We start from the raw sequence: 25273 nt of genomic DNA, 5'->3' as shown, positions 1-25273 counted from the left end.
CAGGGGGAGGATCTTTCTCCCACTGAGTGAACAGGAACCCCCCCCCCATTAACCCAACTATTGCTTCCTTAGGTGTGTCTGCCTCCGCAGGTGGGGACCTTCAGCAGGTGTGGTGCTCGCTGAGTCTTCCGGGCACTCCTAGTATTCAGGGGTTCCTCCTTCATCTGGCTGCAGCCCTGGTTACTCACAGGGTGGAGACGAGGACGACTACGACAGTCTTGACCCTGGGATGCTCAGCTCCCCCTCACCTGGTATACACCCAGCACGTGATGATGGTCACCCCCACGGCTGTGGTGCAGGCTCCATTGCCTTACATACCTAAGAGGGAGTATTTACCTCCTCCTCTAGGTTTTGCTGTCCTTGCCCCTCCTCCTGACTTCGGGTGCCGGAAGAGCTCGCCCCTCGATCATCCACCTGTTGCCGTCGCTGTGCCTGCTGCCCCTGTTCCTGCCCATGGAAGTGCTGCCGCTCCTTCAGGTCCTCCCGGCCAGGTGGAGCTGGGCCACGTTGCCACTGCAGCCGCCCCAGCTCCAGCCTGGATGGGGGACCTGTCAGCTGTCCTGAGGAAGTTGGCGAAGAAAAGTCCAAGAAGAAGAGGAAGGTGTCGTTGTCATCTTCTGCTGCCTCTTCCTCTTTGACTTCCAAGGCCACCAGTTGAGGAAGAAGAAGGTGGCCTCGCCGCTACCCCAAGAAGTCTCGCACAGAGACTTCTAAGGGTCTGTCTTGCTCTGGTGAGACAGGTCGGTCTTCTGCTGGTCCTCCCGTTCCACCGGGGATGGGGCCCGTCTCTCCTTCCTCAGGGAAGAGGAAGACAGGGACTGTGTACTTCCGCTCCCTCTGGACTGGGAACCGTCTCGGCGCTCGTCAGCAAGTGTCACCAAGTGTATGGTCATCTGCTGGGTGACCATGCAGCCAAGGTCCAGACAGCTGAGTACACTCACTGTCCGGACCCAGGCGTGGAGCGGAAGGATAGTAAGAGTCGCTCAGGTGACTCTCGCCAGACCGGCGATCGCTCGCTCAGCGATCGTCCGGTACCCAGGGTTGATGTGATGGTCCCATCAGACTGTTCATGTGTCAAGGCTGGGAAGAGGTCCCCCTGGTCACCAGGAACACCCTCGGCTGCTTCTGGGACCGTGGCGTGTCGTGAGGACAGTGCTCGCTCTCACCACGTTGGTGGACGCTACCAGTCACCCGACCATCAATCCCATCAGCGTGATCGGGTGGTCCGCACAGCTGGTAGTAGCTCCCCTGATGCACGAGACCGACGCTACTGTCCTAGCTCCAGCGGTTCTCCGCAGGGAGATCGCTGGTCCAGACCTGCAGCTCGATCACCACCACAGGTTGGCAATCGCCTGCAGTCCTCCTAGCCTACCAGTTCTGCTGGTAGGCAGGGTAGGAGCATCAGATCTTCCTCACCTGTCCCTTCAACCTCCTCGGGCTACACCAGGAGGAGCGAGGCGAACAGGAGTGACTGTGAGGAGTGTGCTCCTTACGGTCTGGCCACGAGAGCCTATGAGCCTTGTTCGGTCTTGGGACCGGACAGATCTTACGCTCAAGTGGTTAGAGGAGACCACAAGGGGTCTGGCGAGGTTCTTCCTCCTGAAGGAAGAGTGTCTCAGGAGGTGATCGGCCTGCATGGATCTGACGGTCCATCGCCTCAGGACGCGATCACCCCTGAGCTACATAGGTCCTTTGCAGAGGTCATTGCACTGATCTGTCAGCACAACGACCTCAGGGAAGGATTGGTGGATGCTCCCTCTGACCGTCCATCGAGGTTAGAGTTATTCTGAGGACCTAAGAAGGAACCTAGAGCGACGGTGGGGCTACCCCGGTCTTCCTTGGCTGACGGAGTGCTGGACCAAGTGAATGCCCTTGTGTCCGGACAAGAGGCCTCACTCAGGGCCAGCAGGTCGGACAAGCTGCTTCCCCCTCCTCTGCCTCGTCAGCAGCATTTCTACGTGCCTTCAACAGACCTGTTACCGACCAAGCAGGTTGATCCGAAGTTAGCTTGCCTAACTCCGGGAGTGCCTCTTCAACACCTACTGTCCTCAGGAGCTATAGTTCCTGGGGAAGACTCGGCGTTCGGGAGAGACTGCCAGTCTGGAGGTAGGGCCATCTCCTACCTCACCCACCAGACGGCCAACCTGTGGACCAACCTGGTTTTGAGGAGAAGGGACGCAGTCCTGACTCGCGTAACCAGGGCGGCCGGTCACGAGGTAACATTGGGTTTGCGGTACGGACCGTTGCTGGGTTCCTCCTCTCTCTTCTCCGGAGAGATGGTGGATGCTGCGGTGGAAAAGCGTAGAGCTGAGGACAATGATCGCTTGGTACATCAGGCAGTTGCAAAGACTTCTGGGCAGTCTCGCTCAACTGCGGCTAAGCCTTGGAGCTTAGCTAGCTCTTTCTCCACTCCCAAGATGTCAGTATTGTTGAGGCCACCCCTCACCTCACACCCTGTCCACCTTCAAACATACGTTCCTAGTTCTGCCAGGGACGTAGCACTGACTCAAGAAGTGCAGACCATGCTGAGCAAAGGAGCTGTGGAAATCGTGTGAGATCAGTCACCGGGGTTCTACAGCCCGTTCGCCAGACTCGGTTCACGATGGAAACGGCACACTCGGTGCTCGATTCTATCAGGGAGAACGATTTCCTGCTTTCAGTGGACCTGAAGAATGTGTATTTTCAAATACCCATTCATCAGTCCTGCAGGAAGTACCTTCGCTTTATCCTCGACGGGACGGTGTACCAATTCAGGGCACTTTGTTTCGGTCTCTCAACCGCCCCACAGGTGTTCACGTGAGTGTTCACTCTGGAGTCGGCTTGGGCCCATTCGGTCGGAATACATCTGATGAGGTATCTTGATGATTGTCTGGTCCTGGCGAGCTCTCGTTCGCAGTTGCTACAGGACAGAGATCACCTCCTCGACTTCTGCTGCGATCTGGGGATTGTGGTAAATTTCAAGAAGTCAGATCTCGAATCCAAGCAGAGAATAAAGTATGGACATGCTGATCGATATGGTAGCAGCATGATTCTTCCCCGCAGACTCGCAGATCAGCAGGTTCAGGGAAGCAGCTCGACGGTTCCTGTCACGACAGGAACAGTCAGCTCAGCAGTGGCAAGTCATGATCGGTCACCTATTGTCACTAGAGAAGTTAGTCCCTCATGGACGTCTTCAACTGTGGTCTCTGCAATGGAACCTAAAGGAGTGCTGGTCACAGGTGCGGGATCCACAATCCTTCCTGGTTCCTCTCACGGAGGAAGTAAGGGAGGATCTGGCCTGGTAGCTAGACAACAGGAACCTCTTAATAGGAGTGCCGCTTCACACTCCCCCTCGGGAGATGCTTCTGTTCTCAGATGCATTGACCGAGGGTTGGGGCGCACACCTGGATGAGTTGCTGGTTGCAGGAGTATGGAACCATCACGACAAGCACCTTCACATCAACGTCCTGGAACTCAAGGCAGCGTTTCTCGCTCTCCAAGAATTCCGGGAACGACTGATGGGACACTCGGTGGTGTTGATGAGTGACAACACCATGGTAGTGGCATACGCCAACAAACAGGGGGACCTAGTGTCCCTCTTGTTACACCAGTTGATGATGCAGGTGCACAAGTGGGCCGTAGCTCACTCGGTGGAGCTGTCAGCCAGATACATTCCAGGCAAGAGGAATGTAGTGGCAGACAAGCTCAGCCGCCAGAATCAGGTGTTTGGGACAGAGTGGTCTCTACACCAGACATGGCGGAAAAGCTGTTCAACCTGTGGGGGCGTCCAGTAGTGGATTTGTTCACCACCCAGCACAACAGAAAACTTCAGGTTTTCTTCTCAGTTGTTCCAGACCCATGGGCGGCTGCAGAGGATGCGTTCCAACATCCATGGGACAACCTCGTAGTGTACTCCTTTCCACCGTTCTGTCTGATTCGCAAGGTGATCATCAAGGTGCTGGTCACCAGCAATCTTTGGATGATTCTGGTGGCACCCAAATGACCTCAGGCCGTTTGGCGGACCTGCTGGCTCTTCTCTCGGAGGCACCGCGAGAGATTCCCCCATGGCACAACCTGCTGTGTCAACCGCATGTAGAACGGTACCACCAGGCATTACGTTCCCTATGCCTTCATGGCTGGCGGTTATCCACCATCTCTTGCGAGGGAGAGGCTTTTCTCGCCGAGCAGCAACACGGATGGCAGGATACCTCAGACAGTCCTCTGCAGCAGTATACCAGGGAAAGTGGTCCGTCTTCTGTGGTTGGTGTCGTAGACAGGGTCTCTCTCCGCTCAGAGCCACTCTTCAGCAGGTAGCGGATTTCCTGATCTTCCTTCACCGAGAGAAGCTCCTCTCTGTCTCAGCAGTCAAAGGATACAGAGCCACCCTGGCCCTAGTCCTTAAGCTGCGAGGAATTGATATTTCCTCTTCCATGGAAATATCTCTCCTGATGAGGGGCTTTAAGAGGTCCTGCCCACCCAGGGAACTCAGGCCCCCAGGGTGGGACGTGACTCTTGTCTTAAAGAGTTTGACTCGTAGACCCTACGAGCCTCTCTGGGACTCATCAGACAGGGATCTGGCTCTCAAGACTGTCTTTCTGCTGGCCCTGGCATCGGTGAAGAGAGTAGAAGAACTTCATGGTCTGTCCTTCGATGTCAAACACTCGAGGGGATGGGGATTAGTTACGCTCGATTTCGTCCCGGATTTCGTAGCGAAGACTCAGAACCCTTCGGTTCCTGACGCCAGGTTCAAGTCCTTCACGATCCCCTCCCTAGAGAACTTTACTGGTAAAGATATGTAAGAGATGCTACTTTGTCCTGTTAGAGTGCTACGGCACTATCTGATGAAAACTCGATACCTCAGGCCTGAGAAAGAAGTGTCCAAGAACACTGTTTCTTTCTGGCTTTGTGAGGTGATCAGGAAAGCGTATGACTCGGAGAGGAGTGCCGACACCAGTACCTTTTGTCCGAGAACCCACGAAGTTAGAGGTATTGGTCCAACCCTTGCATTCCGCAAGAACTTGTCAGTTGCACAGGTGCTTAAGGCAGGGGTATTGTCCAACCAGACCACTTTCACCTCCTACCTTCAGGATATTGCCCATAGGTCCTTGGACACTTTTTCCTTGGGATCCATGTTGGCTGCTCAACAAGTTGTGTAGCTTACCCAGCTCCTTTAACATGACAAGGTTGCATCTTGTCCTCGTGATATCACATGAATGGAGAATGAATGAGAGTGTGACTGGCTCCTCTTCCTTCTCTTTTCTTCCCTCTTCCTGCAGGCAGAGGGTAGCGGTCGTCACATGCTGGACAGGATGACGGTGCAGGTAAGCTATGTAACTGAGCTCCATTCTCTCTTTAGTTAGGGATATAAGCGTTTATCCGTCCCTTCCCTAGCAAGGATGGAAGCGGACAGGAGTAAGAGACAAACCCAATGCTTTATATTTGGACTCTTACTTATGACTTAAGTTCTTGCTTGCTATCCATAAGAGGTACGCATGCCTCCCTCTTATGAATTGGTCCAGAGGTCTGGCTGCTGATCCTGCAGTTCTCACTCCGATCAGTTGGACAGAGGCTAGGTTCTCCCCCTTGCTCTTACGACCAGTGAGGGAACCCAGGTTGGGCGAACACCAGTCTGTTTGCACCAATAAGTGAGTCTTCCTTATGTAAAGGACCAATGGTTTGTATTTTTCCTAACTATACAAACCTGAGGTCCTTTACGTATAGGCCCACCTCATGCTACCCCTCACTCTGTTCCTGGGCCTAAAGCAAAGTAGAATGTTTACATCCAGTCGGGCGGGACTCCCGACCATTGGACAAGCAGTTACTGCCGAACTACCTTGTCATTAAATCTTACGACCGGTCCAGCTGGCACTGATAGTAATTCCTTATGTCAAGGACCTCAGGTTTGTATAGTTAGGAAGAATACATTTGTTCATGAAGCTTACCTGTCAGATATATATATAGCTGTATTCTCCGAAGTCCGACAGAATTTCAAAACTTACGACACACGCAGTGGTCGGCCAGGTGGTTAGTACCCATTCCCGCCGCTGCTAGGCGGGTATCAGGAACCATTCCCATTTTCTATTCAGATTTTCTCTGTCGCCGGTACTGTCAACACCTGTTTTCAGTACCTCCGTCTTAGGATTTTGTAAACTTCATTGCCGCTTAAGTATCCTAATTGTCTTTTGGTTTATTGACTTGGATTTGTGGCTAGGCATACGCTATCATAGATTGATTTGAATTTGGTTTTGATTGACCTTTGCATAAGATGTCTGAATCTAGTTCGGCTAGTTTCAGACTGTGTTGTCAGCAAGAGTAAGGTGAGGCTACCGAAAGCTTCAGTAGATCCTCACTTGGTATGCACGATGTGTACAGGGCATGTTTCCTTATTGAAAGATCGATGTAAGGAGTGTGAAAGTTTGACTGATTCCGAAGGGAAGACATATGATTCGTATGTAAGCAAATTAGAGCGTGATTGAATCAGGCGGTCTTCCTCAAAGACTGCATCAGTAAACAGAAGTCAGGGTAGTGAACCTGCTAACCTTCCTGTAGACTTTGTTTTGCCTAACCCTGTAGTATGGCCTACGGGCTATGAGGTTATGTCTGCGAGAGGTAATGCCCTTTCTGTTATTGTGGATTCCATCCGTATCTTGGAATCTAAAGTGCTCGCTCTCCAATCAGTGTTTTGAAGTGTAGTTGCCCCTAATTGTTTGTGGAGGGGGCGTCAGATCGGCCCTATAATGCCTCTAGGCCTGGACCTCTGTCGGACTCCCAGGACACAGGGAGTGGGCAAGTCGAAAGCCGAAGGAGGGTTACGGGGACTCCCCACCGATCTGGCGTCCCTTCGGCAGGACCTGAAGACGCTTCCCAGGCTGCCAAAGATCGTGCACGTGCACGAATCCTGAAGGATTGCTTCTCGTCCTCCGAAGTGTCCTCCCCGCATGGAGGTTGGAACTTTCGGAAGGACTCGCGCCCTCTAAAGAGAAGCTTTATAGAAGAGGATCCTTCACGTCCTCTCTCTCGTCATGCGTTGCAAACGTCGCCTGAACATTTTTACAACTTTCCACCGCAGAAGAGAAACAGGACGTCATCGGAGCAGGACGCTTTTGAGCGCCAGACGCCCTAACTTGGTTTCTGTGAGAAGGAAGAAGGCATCCCCTCGCCCCTCGCTTCTCACAGGATCAGCAACAGTTAGCCTCGTTTTTCGCCAAGAGAGAGGCAGTACTGCGTCTCCGCAGGAAGGATTCGAGGCTGTCTGTTAAGAGAATCAGGCAGTCTCCTTCTCGGTGTTCTATGCATCAAGATGCTCGGCAAGCCCCTCACTAGGATGCCTTTCGAGACGCTCGTCGCTCTGTCGAAAGGAAGGAACATCGTTACTCTCGTAGCAAGGATTGTTTTCTTGCTCCCCAAGACGCTCCCCCCTCCTCTCCTCGTGGCGCTCCGTATACGGTACGTGACGTTCGCGCTGCTGCGAAGCAGGATGTTGTTCAAGCTGCTAAGCTTGACGCCCGGCAAGCTGCTTTGCATAGTCAAGCAGCTCGCCAAGACGCCCCTCGCTCGTCCCTGAGGGACGCTCCGTCGGCTGCCAAGCATGACGCTAGTTCGGCAGCTAAGCTGGACTCTTCTCAAGCTGCTAAGCTGGACGCTTTGCATGCGGCTTCGTCACGAGCTGCTCGTCAGGACGCTCAGCATGACGCTTTTCTGGACGCTCGTCAGGACGCTGACATGGACGCTCTTCAGGACGCTCCTTTATCGGACACTCTTCAGAACTCTCCGCAGGACGTTCCTTTACCAGGACTTCACAAAGCTTCGGAGTTTGCTATTAAGCATTCCCGACTTTCGTCTTGAACCCTACTTCAAGTAGGAGACCCCTTTTTACGAGAGGAGCCTCAGGGTTTGATTGCTTCGCGGTCTGTTAAGGACCCTTCTCCTGTTCCCGTAAAGGAGACAGAGTCCTCGAGCGACTCGCAACCTACGAATGAAGAAGAGACTACTTCGTCATCATCTTCATCTATCAAGGTGTCGACCCGCCTTCTATAAGACTTGTTTGCTGACAAGTTTCGGCCCTCGGTCCCTTGCTCTCCTCTCTCGCTGTTGGCGTCGTCAAAGAAGAGGAAGTGCCTGGTCTCGTCAAGATGTCCTCTTCGCTTTCTACGAAGAGAGCGTTCTATAGAATCCATGACTAGATGGACTCCAGGAAAGCGCAAGGCAAGACTTCCTTTGCCCTACTTCCAGCAAGGTTAAGCGTTAAGAAAAGGCATTTGATACGAGACGGGAGAGGAAGCTGGTTGGAGAGTTCTTTCCTCTTCCCAGGACGATTTTACCAGCCAGATAGACACCCCGAGGAGTTCTCTCCCGTCCTCTGCGAAGGTTTCCTAAACACTTTCAGATCTGCATTGCCATCTGAAAGGGCTGTTCAGGACGATGGATATTTTTAACTCCTAGGTTGGTGTTTCGGAGCCCTGGACCTGCAGTCTCGGGGACCTGACTCTCTTTCTCTCGAATAACTATCCAACCTGCATGGATAAGGTAGTCAGGTTGGTTCTGATGAGCTGGCATCTAGAAGGAGACTAGTAAATTGAAGCAGATTTCGGTGTCATAAAACGCCTCTTCTGCGTTCAGGAAGGCGCTGCCTAAGGGGAACCTTCGGGTCCTACCTGCCGTAAGCCCAGTCTCTGAGCAGGAATCCTGCCCCTTCCTCGGTTTCTACAGGAATCGGGAAGACTATATGCTCAAAATTCCTAGATTACCTTTTGTCATATCCGTGGGTTCCCCCCATTGACAAGATACTAAACGTTTTGTCAGGTAAGTGGGTAAGCCCCCATTGACAAAATATTAAAAACTCTGTCACGTAATAACATTCTATCGCGTAATCGGATAAGCTCTCATTAACAAGATTCAGAAGAACTCTCATTCATTGGTTACTACCTCGCTGAGGCTCGTCGGGGAAAAAGACTTGTAGACTATGTCCATGAAGCCTTCTGTCGGATAACATAAGAAGCTTGAGTTGTCCTCTTCGGTTCTCGGTTCTCACTTGAGGCTCTCCTGCGGCTTATACTAATTCGTTCTCTTGGCTAAGAAGGACGAAGACAGTACGATCGCTCTATTCCCTCTCTTCCTCGTCAAGAAAGAATGTAGTAGGGAGATAGCTGTCCAAGTGGCCAAAATACTCTACGTATTTTACATTCGCGTCATATTGCTATTAAGCGATTGTATGGTTCAAGTTATATACGCATACCGTAGTTACCCCTACGGATGGCGACCGAGAGGACTTTTATTCTAATTACATTTAATCGGTACTCTCGGCAACCCTCCAGGAGTTTCCAGTTTCCCTTTTAGTTATTTTAGGTATTGTTACGACAACACCAGCTCAGCTTCTGTATTTAGCGAAATCTATTTTGCTTAAATGTACCTGCTTGAGAGTTTCTTTCTGCTCGATGATGGTATCAAACATATCCCTTCGTAGAATGGAATAGCTGGCAACTCAGGCAGAATAGTGCGAGACGGCGAAAGTAGACTGCTGTCACTGTAGAGCAGTGTTGCCAAAACGCGGAGAAACGACCATAAGTGCGGAGAAGATTAGAGTGGGAGTCTTTAAATGCAGAGCTGAGGTCTGCGCTCCTCACGCATGTGGAGCTGTAGGTCCGCATATTATATTTATGCTATTAACTTTTCCATTAATAAAAGCTAATTTAAATTTTTTATTATTATATTTTATAGTTCCCTCCCGATGCGGAGTTAGTTTATCGGTGATGTGCGGACTTCGCGGCAACCCTGCTGTAGAGCCAGCTCAGTTCCAGCTGGTTGTCTGCCATGCGCGGTCGGTTACGTCTCTCTCTCCTGCGGGATTGACTGACTAACCGTATCTCTGCCCTACAATCACGGACTTTAGCCTCGGGTTGAAGGGAATTCTCGCATGCATGAATGAACATCGCCTTCGCTTTGCGAAAAATTTTCAACAGAGATCTCTTAGACTTTTCGGTTCTGTTTACCGCACTGTAACAGAATTCTGTACAAGTCTACCGCGGCATAGCGTTATGATAATAATGTACACCTGCTTAGGCAAAGCGCAGCCTTATTGGGGAAGGAAACAGGCTCGGTGAGGGAATGGATGAGTCTGCTGGGGACCATTTCCTCACTGGAGAAGTTTGTTTCCCTGAAGAGACTGTAATTCAGACCTCTCCAGTTTTTCGTACCGGAAAACTGAAATAACATCGAAGATATGGAAGTGATTCTGAACATTTCTCAGTCGGTCAACAATCACCTAAGGTGATAGCGAGAAGGTGCCAGGCATCTGGAAAGGGAAACAGATGTTCTGGCACATAATCTCAAAGAATTGGAAGCAATGAGGTTGGCTCTCCAGTTCTTCTAAGAACGAGTTGTTGACCGAGTGGTCCAGATCAACTCTGACAATTCCACAGCTCTTGCATATCGCAAGAAGTATCAAGAAACACTCTCTCGGTCCCTGTTCGAGTTAACGAGAGAGAGCCTGAGGTGAGAACAGGCACGGAACGTAACGATCCTCAAGAGGTTCATTACAGGATTGCAGAACGTCCGTGCGGATCTTCTCGATCGACGGTAGCAACTACTGACGTCCGAGTGGACTCTTCACTTAGAAGTATGTCGAGAGTTGTGGAGACTTTAGGGGCGTCCTTTGATAGATCTCTTCGCAATGTTGAAGACGAAGAGGCTTCCTCTAGACTGCTCCCCCTTTTTTCTCGATCCGGGAGCGGTAACAATAGACGCCATCCTATGGGTTTGGACGGGGATGGCTGTTTAGTTTTCTTTTCCCCTATTCAAACTCTTAGGAGTAAGTAATAAGATCATTTGCGGCGTCAGAGGGAGCGAGGATGATGCTGATCACCCCATGTTGGCCGTCGAGCGACTGGTTCACAGAGGTCATGTCCTTCCTAGCGCACTTTCCAAGGACCCTTCCCGAGAGAGTAGATCTACTCTTACAGCCCCACTTCGAGAGGTACTACAAAACCTCTCCGCTCTGAGTCTGACTGCGTTCAGACTATCGAGAAGTTGACCAGAGCGGGAGGCTTTTCAAATCAGTGGCAAGTACAATTGCCAAGGCTAGAAGAGCTTCCTTTCTTGCAGTGTACCAATCGGAATGGGCCGTTTTCTGCAGATGGTGCAGGAAGAATGGCTGTTCCTCCACCTCGACCTCTGTGAATTAGATTGCCGTCTTCCCTTTCCGTCTGAGGAATGTGGATAAGCTGGCAGTCTCGACTATTAGAGGTACGAATTATGTTGTCGACGGTCTTTGGACTCAGAGGTTTGGATCTGTCGAACAAAGCCCTTCACGATCTTTGAGGTCTTTTGAAATCTCGAAACTGTCTAAATCGAAGCTTCCGACATGGAACTTAGACTTAGTCTGGAAGTTCCTGATGTCGAAGCCTTTCGAACCTCTCCTTTCTGCAAACTTGAAGCACGTGACCAGAAAGGCTAATCTTTCTAACCGCTCTAGCTACGGCAAAGAGGGTTAGTGAGGTTTAAGCCATCAGCAGACATATTGGCTTTAGAGGACATAATGCTGTGTGTTCTCTAAGCCCTTCGTTCTTGGCTAAGAATGAAAACCCGTCTAACCCTTGGCCCAGAAACTTGGATATCAAGGGGATGGCACAGATTATTGGGCAAGAGCCAGAGAGAGTCCTGTGCCCTGTCAGGGCTCTCAAGTTTTATCTAGATAAAACTAAAGGAAGTTGAGGTCCTTCGGACAATCTGCGGTGTTCCGTAAAAAGACCAGACTTGCCCATGTCAAAGAACGCCCTGGCGTTCTTTGTAAAGAGCTCTTACAAAGAGGCTCATTCGTCTGTTTGGACAAGGATTTGAAATCTTTTAAACTGAATGCTCACGAGGTGAGGGTGCGGCCTCGGAGGCATTTCAATAGAGCATGGCACTCAGTAACATCCTGAGTGCCGCGTTTTAGCGAAGCAACTCTGTGTTCGCTTCACACTACCTGCGAGATGTGAAGACGACATATGAGATCTGCTGCTCGCTAGGGCCATATGTGTCCGCTGACCCAATCTTGGGGGCAAGAAGTACCACTCATCCTATCCTGTAGAAAATGGTTAGGAAGAGCTGTTAATTATAGTTGTTGGGTCGGCCGCCAGTGGCGGACTTCTCAATTCTTAGCTTTAGTTAAACATCCTTAACTTTGGCTAGGTTGGTCAGGTGGTGATATATATTACTTCTTAGCCCTCATAGTATGGACAATATGGTCTAGTCACATTGTGGTCACGCTCCCGTTGACAGATCATCTAGAACTCACCAGCTATACAGGTATGGCCTTGCTGGAGACTCTAGTAAAGCAAAAGCCGACTTGGGTGGGGACATTAAGCACACAGAAGTCTGGCATATGCTAACAGGTATGGAACCAAGATGTCAATTAGCTGCATGTATATGTTTCCTAAAATCCTATTCTGTCTGTCCCTACCTCCAAAGGTGGGATTCAGCTATATATATATCTGACAGGTAAGCTTCATGAACAAAATGATATTGTTATGATACAATAAAGTTTGTTCATACTTACCTGGCAGATATATATAATCAAAGTGCCCACCCACCTCCCCTCAGGAGACAGTGGTAATAGAAAATCTGAATAGAAAATGGGAATGGTTCCTGATACCCGCCTCCCAGCGGCGGGAATGGGTACTAACCACCTGTGTCGTAAGTTTTGAAATTCTGTCGGACTTCGGAGAATACAGATATATATATATCTGCTAGGTAAGTATGAACAAACTTTATTGTATCATAACAATATCATATTTAGTACTTTCAAAAATTGTGATTTTTTTGTTGTTGTATAGTATGGCAGAAATACAAAGAACTCCACTCATTGTTATGGCAAAGTTGACAATATTAGCTAAAACTATAAAGGAGAAATATTTCACTACAAATGTAAAACATAGGGGCCAAGTTCCTGTCCCCTCCTTGGCTTCAGTACATGTCTAGAAACTTACAGGAAATTTGAACACCTCTGCTTAGTCACACATTCATATGCACTATCAGTTTGAGAGGCCAATACATAATTATCACCTCTTGATGTAATGAAAACCCATGTTTTTACAGGTTAATGAAGATATGGTCATTGATATTAATGAAAGATTTTTATCATTGCATTATTTTAATCCCTTGGAAACTGGTTTTCATTTGTGAAGAACAACACAGTCTTAGACCAATTTAGGGTAGAACATAAATCTACAGTAACAGTACATATCTAGTGAGTAGCAAATACACATTCTCTCTCTCTCTCTCTCTACCAGAGTTATCATAAAAGGGGAACATTTGTAATCAGTAAAGTCTACAAACAGACAAAATAATTATGTTTTTTAATATCAACTTTCTAATCACTTTACCAACCTATACTCTTAAACTGTATCAAGATCTAGTTACTACTTCTAATTTATAGAAGAATTAACTTATTTTTTCTTACAGTTTCTTACATCATCATCCAGGTTAATTCACTCAGTAACTATAAGCAGGAAGAACTATCTTTTGAAAATAATGTAACTCTTAAAGCATCCTAATGATTAACCTATTATCATGCAATTTGGAAAGTTCTGGGCATTACACTTCATGTAAAGAGTTACCCCATATAAAAATGGGTATAGGTGAAGACAAAAGTAGAAGAGAAAGACTCTTCATACAAAACTTAACAGATAACAAGTTTCCCTTACACAAAACAACCCATGTCACTCTCAGGTCAATAATCTCTGATAGAATATTGCTCTGACTGGTCTACTTAGCTGATCTGCTACCTGATTATTTTTATCTGGCCTATATTCTACTTTGAAATGGTAATCCTGCATTTCAATAGCCCACCGGGTCCTTCTTGGTGACTTTGTTGTTCTTTGACTACTGAAACTTCTGATTGGTGATTTGTGTGAATGGTGAATGTAACCCCCCAAAAATTAGAGTACTAACAGCAATTGCATCTCTTTCAGTATTACTGTAATGCTGTTGGATGGTAGAGAAATATCCAATAGATTTAAACTGATCATCTTGTGTCTGCATAAAACCAACACTTACATGATCTAAACTGGCATAGTAATTTTAATGTAGCAGTCAAGTTTGGAGAACTTGAATTTTTTGTCCATATCATCCGAATTGGAGCATAGTTTTATTTATCTATCTGCCATGTTGTGGGTACCAGTCCATTTTCACCTATCTACATCATAAATTCTACCTGAAGATACAGTACCTTGAAAGGTTATTGCTAATTCCTTTGGTTGCATCTCCTTCATGCATATGGGCTTTCATCTTACACATTTCATCCTATCTTTTTTGCCCATTTCAAACCATTATTCATTGCGCTCTGTTATAAAGTTTCATTGTGGAAATCTGGATGGCAACTCTCACCTTACCAATTGCACCAAAATAAATAAACATACCAACTTTTTTTTCCCAGAAATTCTGAATGATTTTACATCCTTTGTTAGGTTGATAACATCTGACTGAAGTACATGACATCCCATCCGGAGAAATGTATATACGTGTCACTTTCCTGTCTAGCTAAAAATAGTATTTGGTGGCAGCAAGGAAATGGTTTTTACTTCCTTTCAATCTGTGAAATATTTTTGCATTCTAGTTTATATTGGTTAATGCCAATAAAAACTATGAAGCTTAATTCCAAGTAATTGGATGTATGGGAGGTATGCCTTCATTTTAGAGTTTGCAGTAGGTGTGTCATTCAAGTACCAAAGTAATTGAACAGTAAGGTAACTATAATTTTAGCCATGACATGAATTTACTATTAAGATGTTTACCTTCTCCAGTTTCAGGACTTGGTTTTGGGATGATTTCAGGAGCATTTTCACTGATTAATGTCCTTGCTGATATGACTGGACCAGGCACTATCGGAAGGCATGGTGATCCCAAGCAGTTTTTCATAGCATCAGCAGTCACAAGTCTTGCTTTTATTTTACTCCATGTATTTTGGGGTATTCTTTTCTTTAATGCCCTGCATCGTCGTGCATATCTACAATTGGCTTATGTAGTACTTTGCCATCTTTTAGCATCTTGTATTGTAAGTATTAGTGTAGTATATTTTTTTAAGTGGTCAAAGGCCATTTGGTGTGTACATACAAATAACAAACCTCTTAGTTTTAGTCATGAATGCTTGGTCATAACAGACTACAAGCTAACTATAGTTGAAGCCTGAAACAAGCTATACAGTCATGAAAATGCAATTGAGATTTTCCCCATTAAGTTAATCCTGTCTCATCTGTCAAATCCCCAAATCTCCATAGTGGTGTATCAGTGTAGTACCATAATTAACAAACCGAGTTTCACTGAAGGTTCTTTGACATTGATGACAGTGTTGTAAGGGTATTTTGACGACACAAGGTTTTCTGTGAGTGTGCTAAAGATGATAGCTGAAAATGCTGAGTGTATTAGTGACAACAAAATTTGCTGTATATGTACTAACGTCAATAGATATTGCTGTATCAACGTTGACTCATAAACTGCAGCCTTTGAACCAATGTTGACAGAGAAGAGATTGACTCGCATTTTTGTTTACATTTATTTTTTTAATTGTTCATACGCGAACACACCTGAGGTCATAACAATTGTGATTTTATATAATCAATTCACCCTGAATATGCTGGTGCTTTCAGATTTTATATGCATGTGATATATGAAGAAAAAATGAAGAATATGTCTTATTATGTGGCATCTGTACTTGACTCAGCCTGAAAGGAAAGCAACTTAATTCTTTGTTGTTTATTACTTCACTGTTTATTACTTCATTGAGATCGTTATTTCATATCACTCATATAAGTCTCTGATGTCTCTTTCGTTTGAAAGTATATTAATTCATTTAAGAAAATTAGAAACAGTATGCTGAAACAACCTGATTAAAGCTTAGGCTGAGTTGAGTGCAAAGTCTGGCCATAGATTTCAACTTTTTTCCTGGACTGAATTTTCCTTAGCCTGATCTGAGGCTCTATGATACCAGATGCATCCATCTGATTATTTTTTTTTCTTTTATCAGATATGTCCAGACATACTCACATATACAATATTGGATTTTGAATGCTCGACAGTCATAATGGGAATTCCATGTATTTATTTACAGATAATGTAATGACATAACACAGTAAATATTGTTGAAACTGCAACTTTCTTATATTTCTAATTGGCAACTCAAAGCTCTTGCTGAGATGATCAACGCAACGGTGTCTTGCAGATTACTGTCTCTCGGCAATACTGTCAAGCTTGAATCATTTAGGGATGCAACATAATAATACATATTCTTCATTTTCTCTTCACATATCACATGCACCTAAAATCTGAAAGCACCAATTCATTCAGGGTGAATTTATTGTATGAAAGCACAAGTTTTATCTTATCTTGATCGCATGAATGATGCAAAATCCAATGATAAGTAAAAAGAGATATAAAGAATTAAATGCTTCTCTCTTCACTTTTACTCATTGTAATTCCTTTGTGTTTTATCATATTGATTTCAGAAAAAGATTATTTAGTTGTTGATTTCAGAAAAAGATGATTTAGTTGTACAATTGATACCAAATCGTATGGTATGACCAAAACTTTCCTATCTTGTGCAAAGCATGAGATAATTTGAGCTACAGACAAAAATATGAGACATTGAGCGAGCTGCCTACCTCCTGGTACCAGCCAATCAGAGGTTGCCAAACAAACTTCTTGTAGGCATAAGACTCGCCCAAGAATCTACCTTAAGTTAACCGACTATAGTTGTATGTTGAGCTGCAATTGTGTTGCCACAATCAAGACACAGAGTATGTCTGCAAGGGGTAATAGCAGCATTTTTGGGAGAGTCACAGCAAACCGGACAAATATTTCTTCTGTCTTTATTTACTTGATATTTGGGATTATCGCCTCATCATCACTAATGTCTTCTTTGGGAACTCCATTTGTTACACTTTGAATTGAGCATTTTGCTTTTCTCAAAGAACCTATTGGTGAGATTTCTTCTGCATCAAGAGATTCCTCAAAAAATGCTTTCTGCATTTTAGTTTTCATCTAATCCTTTTTATCTCTTTCCACGTAGCTATTGTGGACCTCTTGAATTTAATTTGCCTTCATTCTTTCCTCTGATTTAAGGACTAATCTTTAGGTCAATCCTATGATTTTAGAAATAGTACATAACATTTTTATTTGGTTACATTACTTGGTAATAATAATTGTCTGTTGCATGCACTTATTTATTGCCTTAGTTCTTTGATGATTGTAAATATATGGGCTGTACTATGCTACTAGCTCTTGGTCATACGTAGTTTAATCAAAGTGATATTCTTGTCATTTTAATTTGATAGTGATACATTTGTGTGCTTTGGGATGTTTTAGTGACTAAGGTTTACGTAACCAGTATTTTTAGTTTTAATTGTACGTACATGTTCCAATTACACATTTTTACCTTTGATTTGTATGTTTTTACAGTTGTTTGAGCCCTTGACTAAATGAAGCTGCTATTTTGTCAGCTTTGGAGTGCATAATAGCACTTTTATAACTCCATACTTGATTGTGTGAAGATTCTGAGTGTAACAGTCCCTTGCTGTGTTCTTCCTTTCATTCTAAGTTTATTTCCTTTCATTACAAGCATATTCTTATTACTCTGGGATAATAAAGGATTGCATGCTCTTCTGGGTATTTGCTTTTTAACGTGGATTATAAGATCAAAATATTGTGCTAAATTAGTTTCACCACAAACCAGTTGTTTATGGTCTATGGCCATTTTCCATTTTGGTTCTTTGCTTGAAGTACCAGACATCAGTCTTATGTAAAAGATAAAAGATTTACATCTGCAAACAGTAACTTAGTGCATGGTTATGCTTTTTGCATGGACTAAGATAGAATATTTAAAGCTAAATTTGTTTCACACGAGACAAATAACAGTTGTTTATGTATAGGCCCATTTGCTTGTTCATTTGCTGAAGTACCAGAACATCAGTCTCTGTAAAAAACATAAAATTTTAAACATCTGCCCAAACAGTAACTTTAGTGCCCACTGAAAAAGTATATTGCCCTCCCCAAGTCATAAAAGTCTAACTTTCTCATTTCATGTTACTTAATGACTGGTACATACCTCCTAGAGATCTCCATACTTTTGGACTATTTTCGAATTATGGCCTTGATGATTCTTACAATCATTCATTAATCAATATTCATCCTTTTTCATACTTAATATTATTTGTGTTCTTGCCTCAACATCTGATAAATTTAACATCTAGAAACTTCAGCTTAGGATTATTCCATCTACATACAGTGGTTCCCGTATTCCCTGGGCATGTGTAGAATCTGTTTAGAATCTGTAAATAGTTGGAACCCCTATAATAATGCTGAAAATGGCCTTTTTTTGGATTATGTGAATTTTGATTTTTGCTGCTTTGATCTTTTGGATCAAGCATTCCTTTTAGACTGTGCATTGAAAACTATTCTTCCTGGTAAGGATTTAAGGGATGACATGTCCAGGTTGTTTCTCTCCATGAGGTGAATTAAGGAACAGACAATGAAGAATATAATTTCAATTTGGCCTAAACAGGTTATGTCAGTAGTGTTATGGAGGGCAGAGTTCCACAGATTAAGATTCTTGTTCACAAGATCAGGGCTTTTTCCAAGTCTTCAGTTTGTGAGAGAAATGTAGATATACTATTAATTCGTAAATTACAAATGCATGGAGTGCCGAACGGTTTATGGATTCGTGTTCTTTAAGATACTAATTGATAGTTGCTACAGGATGAGTTTTATTTGTCAGACAGTGAGCCTTATCTCTCTCTAATCCCGGTCAATGCCATGATAGTGAGCCTCATCTCTCTTTAATCCCTGTCAGTCCCATCATGGCATCCCGGTAGGCATAGTGTATCAGCATCATTAGACTTACTATTTCCATTAGCCATACAATTTGTGTTCTCCTATTTTGCATAAGAGATTTAATTTGACAGTGACTCTATTTTTATCCAGGTCCATAACTCTATTTTTATCCAGGTCCATAGTTACCTCAACTTATTTGTAACCCAGGATATACAGTAGTACCTCGAGATACGAAATTAATCCGTTCTGAGGCTCCTTTCGTATCTTGGACCACATTTTACATGTAAAATGGCTAATCCGTTCCATGCCCTCCAAAAACACCCCAGTAAATTTCATAATAAAGGTTAAATTGACCTATAAACAATGAAATACTACAACAATTTGGACCATTCAATACGTAACTTAATAATAAAAATGCAAAACCTGTAAATAAAGTGTACATTAGTGTACAAGAAATATTATTACTGTAACGTAAAATGTGGAAGCTTACCTTTCGAGTGAGGCTATCTCCGAAAGTGGCGGCAGAGGAGGAGGAGAACAAACGGCAGATACGTACACTTAACTTTAGGAAACACATAAAAAAATGTCAGAAAAACAATTTAAACTACAAACCTTTACAAACATTAACAATACTGTAACACTTAACTTACAAAAACTTAAATAAAATATATTTTGTCTTTTTTTTTTATTTTTACATTTCTTTTACTTTTTTATACTTACGTAATTTCAATTTCTTCACCACCGAAATGGATGCCAGTCCATTTACGGAATTTTTGAAACCACCCGCGAGAAGCCTTGAACTCTGGGGTTGCCGTGATGTCCCCCTCTCCGCTGTCGTCTTGGGCAATCAAATCGCTGAAAATAGTGCTGGCCTTCTGGCAGATTGCCGTCTCAGTGATCGTATCGCCATCGATTTCTTTGTCCTCAATCCATACAAGAAGCAGCCTTTCCATTTCATTATGCACATGGCTCCTCTTGTTGGACAAAATAGTCACGCCCTTGGAAGGTGTAGCTGCTTTGATGGCTCCTTCTGCTTAAGGATGGTGCCTATCGTCAACGGATTCGGCCAGTATTCCTTAGCGATCACACTCAACCGCAAGCCAGCTTCATACTTTTTTATTATCTCCATTTTTGTCTCCATAGAAAGCATTCTCTTCTTTCTGTGAACTTCAGCAACTTTCTTGGGACCCATGACTATATGTACTGTACGTAATTAAGTTACGTATGTAGTACGTATACTAATTAGGTTCTCACAACACGATAAAGTAGCACAACAAAATCACTAACGAATTGACGATACTAAACTAAATCGTTGGACCGAGCGAATGCCGCATGCATACGATAAAGCTTCGGGTGCGAAGTGGCCGAGTGAAGGCACGCCACCATGTAAGATGCATGATGGGAGGGATGCTGTCCAATAGGAGAGAAGGATCTCATGGCTTGGCTAGCATCAGGAACCAATGGGAGAGCAGGAGGATGGTGGCGAGTCTACTAGAACTAAGATGGCGGCACGCGGCGTGAGTTTCAAAATTGTTGTCGGGCGAATCTCGGACTTTCGGAAACCTTTCGTATCTTGAAAACTTTTCGTATGTAGAGCAGTAAAATTTTTTGTGTCCGCTTTCGTATCTCGAGTTTTTCGTAAGTTGAGCCTTTCGTATCTCGAGGTACCACTGTATTTCTTTGATCTTACAGGTCCACTTTTACCTTTTTAATGTTATTAACTGAATGCCTTTTCACCTAGGTTGCTGTTGGTGTAATAATAGCAGTTGTAATAATTGCAACTAATTTTTCCAAAATGAAGTTAATATTTTTCATACAAACCAGTTAAAGTATGATCAGGTGCCTTCCTTGGAACACCTTGATGATATCTCACAGTTGAATCTGATGAACTATGGATTTTTTTTTCTAATCTGTAGAAAATTGATGAATCCAGGATTGTTAAGTGAAAATTAATTTTCTTTTTAATCAGTTACTTTTACTACAAAAACCACATGAAAAATTTGTAAATAGTGTTTGAAAAGATTTTGCAAAATATATAGGCATATAGATGTTTGGATTTGCATTATATATACATATTATGAATTTGTATCTAACTTTCCATTTTCTTTAACTTAAGTCTTAATTATGCTCTTTTATTTAAGAACTAATGTTGGGGGCTCACTCTGAAAGTCAGAGATGACATGGTGTTTTGGTTTTAACTATGTACTTTACAGTAATAGTTGTAATGTAATGATCTTGGATACTGTACATAATTTTTTTTGTACATCTCTGCTAGGTTGTCATGGAAGAATATTAATAAATTATATTGAAATTTCAGACACTTATGAACCCTATGTACTCCGTGACCATTCCAACGGTATGGATCTTAACAGTACTCTCTGGTGTTCTGGCTTTCATTGTTGCTGGTGGGTCACATAGGACTGTGATGATTGCAATCAAGGGTCATTCAAGAGTCTTACAGGTTGATGCTACTGACTCCAGAGGGACCTTGACAGATGCGTGGTGGGCAATGTAGAAGTGTGTAACATAGTTCTTAGTCTTTTGTATTGCCATAATTATGTTATTTTGATCTTTTTACTAGAGATGCTAAGTCTTTATTATATTAATATACAGGATTTGGTGCACAGAACCAAGCATTTGAATTTTAGCAGTACTTTTTAATAGAATTTATGTGTGAGTAAACAAACTGCAGAGTATTGGTTTTCCGTATAGCCTATTGTTCTTATTTCATTACTAAAAACTTTTATAGGATTAAATAATTATATGTATTTTTTTACATTGTAATTAATGTCTTTTGTAATAGCAATGAGTCTTTATTGTTAGGAAATATTATGTTAGTATTGCATTTTTTGTTGTGCTTTATGTTCGTATTCATTTTTTGTGTTCCTTGTCTTATTATACCATATATGTTCCTGTGTATTGAATACTGTTCTTGTTTTACTTTCCAAGGTAATTGAATGATGTTTTAATGAATTGCTAGCATGCTATAATTATGATAAGCTCATTGCAAGTAACAAAGTTTCAATAATGTGTGAATGCACTCCAATTTCATCCTTTTGTGTACCTTTTGTTTGTTGTTTAGGTCATTTGTGTAGAAGCACATTCCAGGACTACCCAGATGCTCCCATATGTTTTGCCTCTTATATTTCTCGTTTTCCGTCCGCTTATTCTTGTTGAGCATAACTTCTGGAGTCAGGATCTAGTTCCTCATAATGTAGTTAATATATTTTCAGGAAGGAGACAGTAATATCGGATGCTGTATTATTGTGGTAACCTTTTTTTCTTTGCTATAAGGAAGTATGAAATATTGATAGATTTGTTCCTTTAACTGTAGTCTGAGCTCTCTCATTTGTGATAGTAAAGGAAGCTGATGTGTCGCCATTACATTTTTGTGTGCTGATAAAATAACCTGTTCCGTATATGTTTTTCTTCTTTGAACAGAACAAAGCCTTTTCCTTGTTGCCTGTGTATTACCTTTCCTTTTTATCATGATTTGGTAATTTTTATGTTCTCAGAGTACATTAACATAATAGTTTTTGTGAGCAACCTTTTGTATTGGTCCAATATTAAGTCATCTTTAGGTGTAACGACTAAAACTGCATCCCACATCTTAATATAAATATTTTTCTGACTGCGTATATACAAGGAGGCAGTTGACTATACATATGTTTATTTGGTGTGTTTTGATATTTGAAACTAATTTTTTACGATTTTTATGACAAGACAATTCAGTTCTCAGGATTTATTCAAGAAGATTTTGTCATTTTCATTCAGGAAAAGAAAATTGAATTTGTTGCCTGGTGTATAAAGTTAATTTTGGAAGATACCACACAGCCTTTAGCTTCAATGGTGATGATGTAAAATTGATACCCTTGTGCTGTGTATTATTTGAAATATGAACTTTTTCCTTAAATTTGCCTTTATAAGCATACTTAAATATTACCAGCTGTAATTATACAGACTGGATAAATGCATAATGCTGTTTTGTTTTTAATTATATAAGTTCAGCCAAAAATGATTTTCAGTTTGACAAAGCTTTAGATGTTGATAAACTGAATGGTCATAAAGAGCTGCTCTCTTTATTGTGATTTTGAGTTCATGAACTTTAAAAGCCTATGTATTACATAACTCTATACTTAACTCCTGCAGTGAATTTGATATGGTACCTAGCCAATATTAGGTAAACTTTAAGTTGTAATATCTACATTTTGAAGGCCATTTGATTTAGGATATCAGTTTTGTGTTCTTCATGCAGAATGTTTTTTATGGTAGTCAAGGGACGTCCTTAACATGTAATCAAACATGTAAATAACTTATTTTGGTTTATGTCTTCATTAATGGTACTTTGTATATATAAAGCAGTTTGCTTATTTGATATAGCACTGTACATAAATGATCTGAGTATTTTCAAATTACAGACCTTGATGGGAGTGAATGTTTGTGGTATGTAGTTTATGATTTAGGTACAGTTTGTCATTTTGTATGGAGCCCATTCCTGATGCTGTTGTGAGTGTTAGTATGCACTGATTCTCTGTATGGGATTTTATAGATAACAAATAGGAAATTCATATTGCTTTACATTTTATACTTGTCATGAGGAAAACTGTAAAGTTAAGTATTGTATTTAGTATTTACCATTACATAATAAATTTGCTAATATGATGTATTGTATATGTCTTAGCCTTCCTTAGTAACAAGAAAACAAATGGTGATACAACAAACAACTTATTTCTAGTTTAGTGTTCATGAAGTGGATACAAGTTGAAAGGGAATCAGCAAGCTCCTCTTAATTCCATGGTTTTGGGACAAATCAAATTAAATTAGATTATAGCACTAAGATTTGGATTAATTCAAGTGCAAACTTGTCTTCCTTGCAAAAAATAATTGTCAAGTCAGTCGTAGCAAGGGGGGTGGGGGTAAGATTTTGTGAACAAGGGTTGATGCACACAGTTAAGTGAAATACATTGGAAGTGGACCCAGGGGTGTGGGTAGTGCTGTCAGTGCATTCATGTGATGTACTGTAGACATTACTTCAGAAGCTTTGCAGCATCCTTTTGGCCCCTAGCTGCAACCCTTTTCTTTATTTTATCCTACCTCCCTCCCTACATATTCTCTTTCTTCCATCTTACTTTCCATCCTCTACTAACAATTGTTTCTGAGTGCAACTGTGAGGTTTTCCTCCTTTCAAACCTAATTTACTCTTAATTTTCCTTTCAGCTTTGAATGACCTCGTAGGTACCAGCACTTGACCTAAATTTTATATCCGTTCGTTCCTTTGATGTAGAGTGAATATAGTACATGCACCAACATCTAACAAAATGTTCATAATTTAAAGAGTATAGTACAGTAGCGGAGTTTTCAGAAGTTTAGTACACTATTTAAACCATTTTATTTTTAAAAAAATGAGCCTAAATGTGAAAAGTAATTTTGGCCGCAGCGTCAAGAATGAAAATAATATGATTAATTCCATGCAGGATGGAATAAATTAATATGGTACTGTAAAATGAAAAATAATAGATATTTTTGTATGTTACAAGTATAATAGACATAATGAAAAGGCGGACTCTTTTAGCTACTCACAAGAAAACCTCTTCTTAGAAATTCATGGTCGCCAAGTAGAAAAGCTATCAGAATAAGGAAACTATTGCAATATGGTGAGGTGATCCTGTCACTCCAGAAACAGGTTATATGCTATTTCCAAAGAAATTAGAGTTAGAAAAGGAATCCCTTCCTCAAACATCCGAGATAATATGTCGCGTGCAGAACAGTGTTATACGCCGCCTCAATTATTATGGTCGAAGGTTACTTTATGCCGAGGGATTTTCGTCTAATGTGAGCGACTACGCACCATATTACTGGAGAAACGTAATGAGAAACTGGTATTTCTACAGAAGCAGTCCGCACGGACTGCAAGGAACGTAACCGCGGATACGACATCCACTAGGGATTGGGGCGTCCAATGTATTTCGCCGTGTTTAGTACTGGCCCCTGGGGGGTTAATTACAGTCGTCCGAATAAATATTGCTTAAAATTCTTGTTCAGTAGGTAAAACTGCATAGAAAAACCGCAACAGCCATAGTCTAGGCCGCCGCGGACAAGTACCCTAGATCTCTCGAAACTTCTGTCACCGAGAAATGTAAACGCCATGTTGGGGAGCCAGCCAACTGAACTCATATGTCCGGAGGCCGGTATAAAGATTTTCTACTAGAGGGACTTGGCGCGAGGAATCGCCGGCCGGCCCATCAATGTTTCAGGTCGGAAGTCGAATAGCCTAATCGAGTTTAATTCTGGAAGTTGTTCCTACTATCGGTTCTAGCTATTGTTGATCACCGGAACATACCAGTACCGCTGTAATGTGTTTAGACTATGTAGTTTTAATTGTTAGAATTATCCAACTCAAATCAATTATAAGGCAAGTCTTTATATTTCAACTTACCTGCACCATCTTCAAGAACAATTAATTCTTAACTTCGAATTTTTAAATCCTCAATTT

The 25273-nt window shown here is 42.8% G+C and overlaps 1 protein-coding gene across 1 annotated transcript in view; it reads left to right on the top strand.

Moving 5' to 3' along the window:
• LOC135221327 (gamma-secretase subunit Aph-1-like) overlaps positions 1-21295 on the top strand; it is a 70353-nt gene extending 49058 nt beyond the window's left edge. Inside the window, exons 4-5 of the mRNA XM_064259131.1 lie at positions 14760-15010; positions 21098-21295. Coding sequence (XP_064115201.1) covers positions 14760-15010; positions 21098-21295 — 449 coding nt within the window. The remainder of the gene's footprint in view (positions 1-14759; positions 15011-21097) is intronic.
• Positions 21296-25273: the final 3978 nt, after the last annotated feature.

The sequence above is a fragment of the Macrobrachium nipponense genome, chromosome 2 (assembly GCF_015104395.2).
Source record: "Macrobrachium nipponense isolate FS-2020 chromosome 2, ASM1510439v2, whole genome shotgun sequence".
Taxonomy (NCBI): domain Eukaryota; kingdom Metazoa; phylum Arthropoda; class Malacostraca; order Decapoda; family Palaemonidae; genus Macrobrachium; species Macrobrachium nipponense.
This window is presented reverse-complemented; position numbering and strand designations above follow the sequence as displayed.